Source organism: Micropterus dolomieu, linkage group LG13 (genome assembly GCF_021292245.1).
Source record: "Micropterus dolomieu isolate WLL.071019.BEF.003 ecotype Adirondacks linkage group LG13, ASM2129224v1, whole genome shotgun sequence".
In the NCBI taxonomy this organism is placed as follows: domain Eukaryota; kingdom Metazoa; phylum Chordata; class Actinopteri; order Centrarchiformes; family Centrarchidae; genus Micropterus; species Micropterus dolomieu.
Window position 1 is genome coordinate 24,388,409 of NC_060162.1, and position 9,398 is coordinate 24,397,806.

The 9,398-nt window shown below is 40.0% G+C and overlaps 1 protein-coding gene and 1 long non-coding RNA gene across 2 annotated transcripts in view; both read left to right on the forward strand.

The window, feature by feature from the left end:
• The window catches only part of LOC123981882, a 5,639-nt gene extending 2,478 nt beyond the window's left edge, over positions 1–3,161 (forward strand). Inside the window, exons 2-3 of the long non-coding RNA XR_006827843.1 lie at positions 1,821–1,880; positions 1,984–3,161. This is a non-coding gene — a long non-coding RNA (uncharacterized LOC123981882). The remainder of the gene's footprint in view (positions 1–1,820; positions 1,881–1,983) is intronic.
• A 2,875-nt stretch (positions 3,162–6,036) lies between these two features.
• Positions 6,037–6,595, forward strand: pmchl (pro-melanin-concentrating hormone, like). The gene has a single exon (XM_046067105.1). The coding sequence runs from the start codon at positions 6,111–6,113 to the stop codon at positions 6,516–6,518; it is 408 nt and encodes a 135-aa protein (XP_045923061.1). The 5' UTR covers positions 6,037–6,110; the 3' UTR covers positions 6,519–6,595.
• The last annotated feature ends 2,803 nt before the right edge of the window (positions 6,596–9,398 follow it).

Genomic DNA, 9,398 nt, shown 5'->3' on the forward strand with positions numbered 1-9,398 from the left:
ATGTGAAAATCTTTTCTTTTAATTATTTTCATAGTATTTTTGACAAATCCATGTAACTCCATTGGATTGTACTGCTCTCTGTTTCCCGCTCACCTACAACCTGCTATGTCTGTCTAAAGCTGAACATCACCTCACTTTTTGACAGAGTATGTGCTACAGCTCACTCTAAAGGTGAACATAATTTGCTGCCAAACCAAGGAACCACTTCATAATTTGGGTTGAAAAACACAATTTGAGGATAAATTAAATGGCTCAGTAACCTTGTTGATTCACTTCTTCAGTGAGAATCACATATCGTTTATTCATATCAATTTATACCCTGCTAAATTTAACACTGGCTGCTTGTTACTGTGGATATGAGACACAGAACTGTTGCTGAGAAACAGCAGAGGGGTTTTCACTGTCAGCCAGAGTGTCTGGAACAGTCCACCACCTCAGCATGAAGCACAGTCAGAAATCAAATTAACATTTTATGGACACTAGACTGTCAAACTGTGCCTCGTCACGCCACGCAAACTAATAAGTGCCCATTATTTTACAGTGATTTAACTGTGATTATGTTGGCAGTAAATACCACATGTACGTGCTGAAACAAAAGCGCAATGTGATATTGATGTTTCATCAGAGGTGGGGTAAGGCAATCACCAAGACCTTTCTAGAAGAAATCTTTTTTCCCCCATGGATAAAGTAGGAAATACAAAAAGGAAGGAAAAACAGCGCAGTACGAGAAGAAAAGGATATTTCAAAAATGTACATACTATACAGTAGTTTATTATATTGTCATGAGTCTACAGCCATTCTAGCCCTACTTAGGCAGAGCAAGGCTAACGTAAGCATGCTCAAAATGACAATGTTAACATGCCGATATTTCTCAGACATCAGCACAGCCTCACTGCTCTTATTACTTAAAAGTACAGAATTGGCTTTATAACTTAATGTCTAAGTAATTCATACTTTGGAATTTGACACATAGCCTCCTCTTCAAAGGTTCTTAAATCATCACTTAAAAGTTGGCACAATTTTTTCCGCTGAGTTTCTATGCAGTGTTTTTCATGGAGCGTAACTAAGATACAAAGATGTGAGCAAAGAGGTAAAGTCTAGGAAATAATTTTTTGAATCTACCATTTCAAATGTATATTAAAAATGAAGTGTTTTTCAAACATTTCACATGTAAGACAACAAATACTAGGCATTTCTTTATAACAGCAAAAACATCCTTAGTTAGATCTTATTCAGACTTTAACTCATTCATAGGGAGTGACTTCAGACAAAGACTGTATCTGATTCTTATATTGTTAAATTCTCATCGGTCCATGAAAATAGCTCCTCACCTTTTACCAAAATAGCTAGTCTTTCAAAGCAGTGAAAAAAGAGCACAGACAAAACAACCACACAACTAAAATGAAATGAATGAATGAAATACAGTATGTTTCTCTCGTTTACATGATTACCTGATTAAGAGTAATAGGTTTTCAGGGTAGTATATGAAATGACACGTCCTTCTATTCTACACCAAAAATAGCTTGTGATTTTTTCCCACAGCAAAAGTGCGTAAGGAGCTCACACAACATTAGCATTGTGGATTATGTGTGGTCACTGAAGCGAGTGTGAGCTGGACGGGGATCAGATTCAAATCCTGACCATGTAGTTTAATATCCCCGCCCTCCCCCTCTCTGTCTCTCCTAAACAACACACAGAGCGCCAGTGTTGCTATTTCTGTATCACATTGTGATTACATGTTAACTAAGCATCTCCATGACTACCAGCTCTGCAGATATGTTTATCCGACATGAATGTGTTTTTTCGCTCTTTCTTCTCAGTTGGAAACCCTGCATTCGTGTCTCGCAGCTCAGATGGGCGCCCACTTAGGAGATGTCACTGTCTGTGGGAATTTCATGCTTTGTGCTTTAGCCAAATCACCCTGAGATGTAGTGCCAGATCCAACATCAGCTCTCCCCTCTTTACTTTCTTCTTCCCCTGCAGTCACATCCGGACCCCGAGACCAACTCTGACAACGTCTGCCGTTGTTAGTAGAGGGCTCAGTTATCTAAAAGAAGTGTTTCGTCTTCAGGCTCTTCGAGGTGTTATCATCTTCAGGATACAGACTGACAAGACATGCTCATTTAAGTCCTAAGTGAATTCTTGAAATTCCAGTTCCAGCACAAACGTGTGATGACCCTCTGAGTGATCCAAGATAAATTTCAAGAAGGAAACAGCCCTGCAATAATAGTTTCCCTTCATGCAGTAGGAGAGGAACTACAAAAATCCTTTATGTACAGATGCACTAAACAATAGTTTTTATATTAGTAATTAATCAAATTATTCTGTATAAAGCAAAAGTGGTAGCCTGACAATCAGACTGATTTGCCATTGTGTTTCTCTTCACTCAGTCAGCCTGACATTGATTTTCACATTAGAGGGGGTTGTTTTACCCTAGGTAACTAGTTAGCTATGTAGGAAGATGACGTCCCCCGTTCTTTATTCTGCCTACAAACCTCTAATTAGCCGACTGGAAATGTGGGCAATTATTTAGAAGTCTGGAACCAGGCTGTGAACGCGTGTGACTACTTTAGCAGTGACAGTGATTAACCTTTTCCAAGATCACAAACAGTACAAGTGAAGAAGAGTAGAGTTTAGATTGGCTGTCAGGAGAAAAATGTTTTCATGCTTTCTGATCAGCTGAGGAAGGAACAGGAGGAAAGAAAAACACTTGAGGGAGGAAGAAAAGAATAAAGGAAAGACAAATCGACCAAGGGGAGAAAGTGGACAAGAAAGCGGGTCCATGAAGCCAAAGGCCTACTATAACCACTTCAGAATGTTTTTGGTAATTTTAGTACACCTATATGAGCTAATGTCAACAAAATTCAGAAGGAGAGCGACAGTGAATTTTGATGTGATCATACAGTCACCCCAAATAGGTGACTGTTTCCCTCTAGTTCAGATAAATGTGTAAAAGTGGCGCACCCCAATGGTTGGACAACTGCAGTGTCCATGTGTTCGATTTCCAGCCAAGAACCTTTGCTACATGTCATGGGCCCTCTGTCTGTCACCTTGTTTCCTGTCTCTCTCTACTGCCCACTGGCAAATAAAGGCAAACAATCTGAAAAACAAATGTTCAGGTGGAGTAAAAAGTGCAAAATATCCCTCTGAAATGTAATTGAGAAAAAGTAAACAGTCTCCCAAAATGGAAATACTCAAGTAAAGAATATACTACAATACCACCTCTGCCTTGGTGTAAAAGCAGAATTTTCTATTTGCTTATTTGAGAACATGCAGTGAATATTAGCCAAAGTTTCCTATCCCGTAAACAAAGTCCTCTGTGTATGTTGCTGTCTATAGAAATCCTTAATCGACCTGTGAGCGAATGAAAACTGAGATTTCAATCGGTCAGACCTCAGCGCGGGCTGGCAAGACGCACCGTGTTGGAATTTCAACAGCATAATTCAATTTGTGCCTGTTAATGCTTTCACCGCTGTCAGATCTGTGTGCTGTATTTACCTAGCTGGAATAACACTTGAGCTTGTGCCGTGTGGCCTGCCGCTCGGTATCGTAATAAAGAGAAGCGCTGCTGTGCTGAAGGGGACTGGAGTTAAGTACGTTTTCCCTTAGCACACGGTTGGCTCTTCAAACACCCGAGCAGAGGCCTCGAGTTTTGGTTGGCGCCCGTCAGTCTAGTCAGCTGGTCAGCACATCTTGGCCTCTTGCTTTCAGAAATCCCCTTTTTTCTAATCCATCTTCTTTTCGACTAAGTGTAGCACTGTCTGTGGCACACCAACACCTTCAGTGGGCAGCTGCTCCCTTACACCCAAGGGCAAACATAGAAAATGTTCCCTGCTTTTGTATTTTATCTGCCCTATTTTAAAACAGGAATCCAAAGAAGGAATTCAGTAGGTTAGCATTGAGAATGTTGAAAATATAAGCTTAAGACACATGGCATGATGTTAGCTCAGATCTGACTGCTCTCAGAATTTATCAGAAACCTCACTTCTTTTTTGTCAGACCCCTTCGTCCAGACCCCTCCACCATCTTATTTGTACGTTTACACAGTCCCTTTGCCTCATCTCGTACAGCTCAGAGCAAATTTCTATCTCTGCGTTGACTTTATATGTAAATCACACCGCCTCTAAAACTTGTCTTGTATTCAGTGAGCAAACCATCAGGGGGGAGCTGTCCAAAGCACATAAGACCAACACCGGAGACCAGGATTCACGTTTCGTCTACTCCCAGCAGCCAATATTGGTTTCCTTTAACCGTCACCACTTTAGTTGCCTGAAATAGCACTGAGCTCCAAACATGTTCCTTTACCCATCTGCATATCATAGCCATTAATGTTAAGCCTTTATTCTGTGTGTGATTTTCCATTTTTGCACACCAGTAGCTCCAAAAAATTTGTTAGTTGCAAGCAAACTTGTTATGTTGATTTTGTGCGTATCTTTCCTTAGCCTGGTTATCTCACTATATTTCTGTGGATAATAACTTAACTGTAACCCAACCATTATTTATTTGCCTTGCCTTAACCTAATCCACAATCTTTCCCTACGCTTAACCAACCAGTTTTAGTTGCCGAAACATCAAATATTACACACTGTAAAAAACTGTATAAAGTTTATGAAAGGGAATAATTGAGGAACTATTCTAAATACATTTTATCTGAGAAATTAAATTATCTTTTTTGTTAGTCCTGTTACTGGCATGCTTACAATGTGGATCTGAGGTGTTGGCAAAGAATTATTATCTTTAGGGGTAAAACAGCCATTATTCTTTACATTCCTAAAACATCTATTTTACAGATCCATGTGGTTTTCATCAAAAAACAGCAACAAGCTCTTCTGAGCCATTAACACCTACTGCTTAAGAAGAACTCCACCCATCCCATCAATGACACACATGACAGGCTGACATCCAGGAATGAAAGATAAGATTTAAATAAAAACCATCTGTCTCCTAAAAACCACACAAAGCCTTTCAGACGGTAATAAAAACAGGGTGTAGATGATTCTTGAATGCCAGACTTTTCAGAAACCACAGACATGGCTTTCAATAAGAAATGGTCCAGAGCACTTCCCATCTGAACTGCCCAGCTGCACATTACCAAGACTAAAATAACCTTAACAATTTAATGACATCAAATTATATGTCTAGCCATCAACGTTTTGTAATATGCTGGAGATCATGTCAGTAAAATCTCAAATCCATTCTCTGCCCACTGTGTTGAATAGTGTTAAGTGTAATACATATTTTGGTTTGTTATCTACAGACTCTATGACAAAGATCTCGGTTGGACGACATAACTGCTTTTTTCACATTTTTGTGAAACAGCCAATGCCATGAAATTATACAAAATAAAATGTTGTTATTTTGGCAGCGTGTTTGATCTGACTCAAATGGCACCTGCATACATTACATTAACTAATTTCATTTGGATCTTATGCAAGCCCAGGTGTTCAAAGCACTGGCAGCCTTAATTAGGTAGGATTGTAATTACGCTGTGATTTGGCAATAGATCAAATCAGCTTCCACCTCAGAGCCCCAGGAGCATATCTACTATATATTAACTTCGCTTCATCTTTGACACGTCAACAAGGAGCTGCTGCCACGAACACACAAACACTTTTGCTGGCTTTTTTTGTTGTTGCACTAATCCGCGTTTAAATCCCTTATGAAGAGTGTTGCAACGCCATGAGATAACAGATTTTATCACCAAGTATCTGATATCACAAAGAGCTTCACGGGTGGGTAATCCATCCTTGTTGTTTTAAAGGGCAGTAGTTTGGGATTAATGTTTCTCTTGTTGTCACCTGTTCAAAGAATTCCCACTGTTTCGTTGTCAAGAGCCACCATGTTGGGGAGGACTTTAATTAACTTTCCAAAAACAACACTCTTGAACACTGCAAGAGTTCTACCCAACTGCCTTTTAAGGCTCTTAACTAATTTCCTGAACACAACAGGAGAATCAATGATGAAAAATGATTCAACGTGGCCAATCCAACAAGTCCAAAATGGTATAAAAGACGATAATATGATCTCCAAGTCAGAACAACAAAGCAAGAGCACCGGAAAGAAACTCATCCACAAAGCCCACGCTTTGCACCTCCTGGAAGATCTTCACCATGAGACAGTCACTCATGTCTGTCTTCTTTGCCGCAGCACTCTTAATCGAGTGCCATGCACTTTCAGTGGCGTTACCCATGGGCAAGACTGATGACGGCTCCTTGGAGCAGGATGCTTTCACCTCGCTGCTGACTGACGAGGTGGCAGAAAACAGCCTCACTGACGCAGATCTGGCTGCGACAGGCAGAACCAGAGGGCCGAGGGTAATCGTTGTTGCCGATCCCAGTCTGTGGAGGGACCTGCGGGTGCTGCACAACGGACTGTCCCTCTACAAGCGCAGAGCTGATGACAGCAGCCAGGTCATTGAGCACAGAGACGCCGGCCAGGACCTGACCATCCCCATCCTGAGGAGGGACACAATGAGGTGCATGGTGGGACGGGTGTACAGGCCATGCTGGGAAGTCTAGGACTGTTTGCTCTTCTCGTCAAGGCGCCAAAACAGAGGACCGCTGCCACAGCCTTTCCTGCCTCACACTGCCTTAGTTATACCATATAATCCAAAAAACTATGTATCTATATTTCAATTATTGCAAACTGAGAATTAAAATAAAAATTAATTCTACCTTATGTCTCGTGCATGATCGGTGATCTGTCTTACTACTACACTCTTACAACTAAAACTGAGATGTTTCAGACGTTCATAAGTAATGGCATAGAAGCACTGGCATAGAAGAATGGAAAAGCTATTGTTCAAGAAATAGCAACAGCACTAATTGTTGTTACTTCTCTGGTTGTGTATAAATTAAATAAACAAGATCTGTGTAAATCAGTGAGTTGTAGTGGTGGTAAGTTTTTGGACTTTGGAGAATGTGTTCCTGAAGTAACAACAAACTACAGCCTGAGCCAACCTGTTACTGCAGCTGCTACAGCTTCTGGAGTTATTGTAGGTCTGGTTCAACAAAAAACATCTGTGATGGGAGGAGACGCCTTGATAACCCCTATGACTTGCTGATTTTCAGCAGTTCCCCTTTCTTCTAAAATTACAGACAGATTTTGTTACATCAGATCCTGCATACTGGTAAATGACTGCTGTTCTACGTGTGATGGTGGCCTCTTGCCTGCAGAACAAAGAGCTCATCTTCCATGAGAATGGAGGTGTGCATTGTAATAGTGCCACAGCATTAGGCTAAGTGATTTCCCAAGCTTTGCAGATGTGTCCTGGACATCTGGCTTCAATTAGCAGAGGCAGGATTTGATAGGAAATGTAATTTCAATCAATCAGGAGAGGAATCAAGCTTCCGGATGTTCGATTAACATTAATTACAGATGGTTTGGCCCATTCCTGCCTTTCCAAATGCAGCTAATCTACAGATCTACAGACTCACACAGATCTCCTTCTGTGCATTTTCTTTCAATCTATGAGGGTTTAAGAAATTTTGAATTTTTACCTTTACCAATAATATTGTTTTCTGACCTATTTATGAATTAGTAGATCTCATAAACGTGCCATATAACTTTAATGAAATTTGGTGAAAAAGATTTTAAAACCATCTCTTCTGTGCCCTGTTTCCACCTTTCTGTCATTATTCACGACATATGAGGCCCAGGAGTTTTGGTCTCAACGAATAATGCGCATAACTCATTATTTCTTTGTGAGCTCTCTGTGACGCCAGAGAGGATAGATAAACCCTTTTGGGTCAGTAAGGCGCTGCTGGTGCAGAATGGCGTGTGTGTCATGCATCTATGCCAAGAATCACTGGTTAAAAGCTGGTTCTTGATTGTTGCGGGTCTGTCAAAGTGGCACAGCCAACAACTGCAGAACATTCCTCACAAAATACAGAGTGAGAGCAGTGAGTCAGCACAAAGGGAGACGTTTTTCTGGGAATATCTGCACCTTTTTGGTAGTTGGGAATGAGCTCCTGGTTGGAAAAACAATTAGAAAAAGATATTCAGCACGTGAAAAATGTAATGCCTATGCTGACTAAATGCCTCACGGGCCTTTGTAAACTATAATAGACTACATAATGACCTGTGTGACAACATGGCTACAGTTTTTGCAAACTTAATCATTTAATTTTAATGAATATTAGTTTTCCTCAAGAGAAGAAAATTATTTTATTCACCTTTGGGACATGACGACATGATTTTATACCTACTAAATATCACCTTGTTAACATTGTCATTGTGAGTATGTTAGCGTGACAACCACCACCATTTTTACATTTACCTTACCACAACTGCTGAGGACCAAAAACAAACTTAAACCTTAATTTAGTTTTCATATCAATGACTACTACAGCCTCAGAGAGCTGCTAGGGTGGTTGCAGACTCTTAGTTTTGTTTTATTGTGGACAAATGGCTTTAGCATGGTAACTAATGAGTCATAATGTTGAGACGATTTACTAATGTAGCGTAAGCAGAATTATGCTACATAAATAATTTCCAACAGATAGAAATACCTACCGCAGCGTGTGCTTTCCTGTTTGTCATCCATGCTCTACAATGCCATAATGCTTCAAGACCTACAAAAGCTTTGCCCTTTAAAATTATGACGATTTGTAAGGAGCGCCTTTTGACATTTAATTACCTTATAATAGTATATAATTCAGATAAACGTTTTATGGGAAGGTGTTTTGTTTTACCGATAACAGTGGGGAACAACATCTGGAAACTGTTACACAAGAGACTGTGCGACTTTTTTTAATCAGCTTTTTATTATATGTGATTCTTAATTTAACTTGCCATGAATGTTGTCAGTCTGACGAATCTCAAATACCTCCCTGAGATATTTCTCAAGAGTTTTGTTTATATAAATAAAAATTAAATAATGCCACATTTTAATCACTGACAGACAAATAAATAAATATATAAAAACACATTCTTGGTACATCACTCTCCGTAATAAAGTGTGGTATAGTAATGGCAGTAGAAGCCTTAATCAAGGACATTCATTATTGATGATTTCCCATTAAGTTTTTTTTTAATTACACCTCAGAATAAACACGCACCCTACACTGCTACAGTTAACGGAGGGATTAAATCCTCTGCAGGGAGGCATTGTAAGGCTTGCTTGCCTTGCCTGTTGTTTCTTCCGGAGGAATAGCACTATTAATAGTTGAACAGCAGGAGAAAGGTTAGTTATCCATTGAAACTGTCTTGGACTTCATTATCAAAGAGTGAAAAGCACAGCTTGGCTGTCTGCTCAATGTTACGCGCTACTCAGAAACCCTTTTCCCCTGAACAGTTCCGTTTAGGATGACAAGGCTCTTAAAAAGCCTCTGGACAGTTGAGCTCAGTGAATGTGGATTTAATGAGTGTGATACTTCTTGAGTGGGGATTTAAAAGAA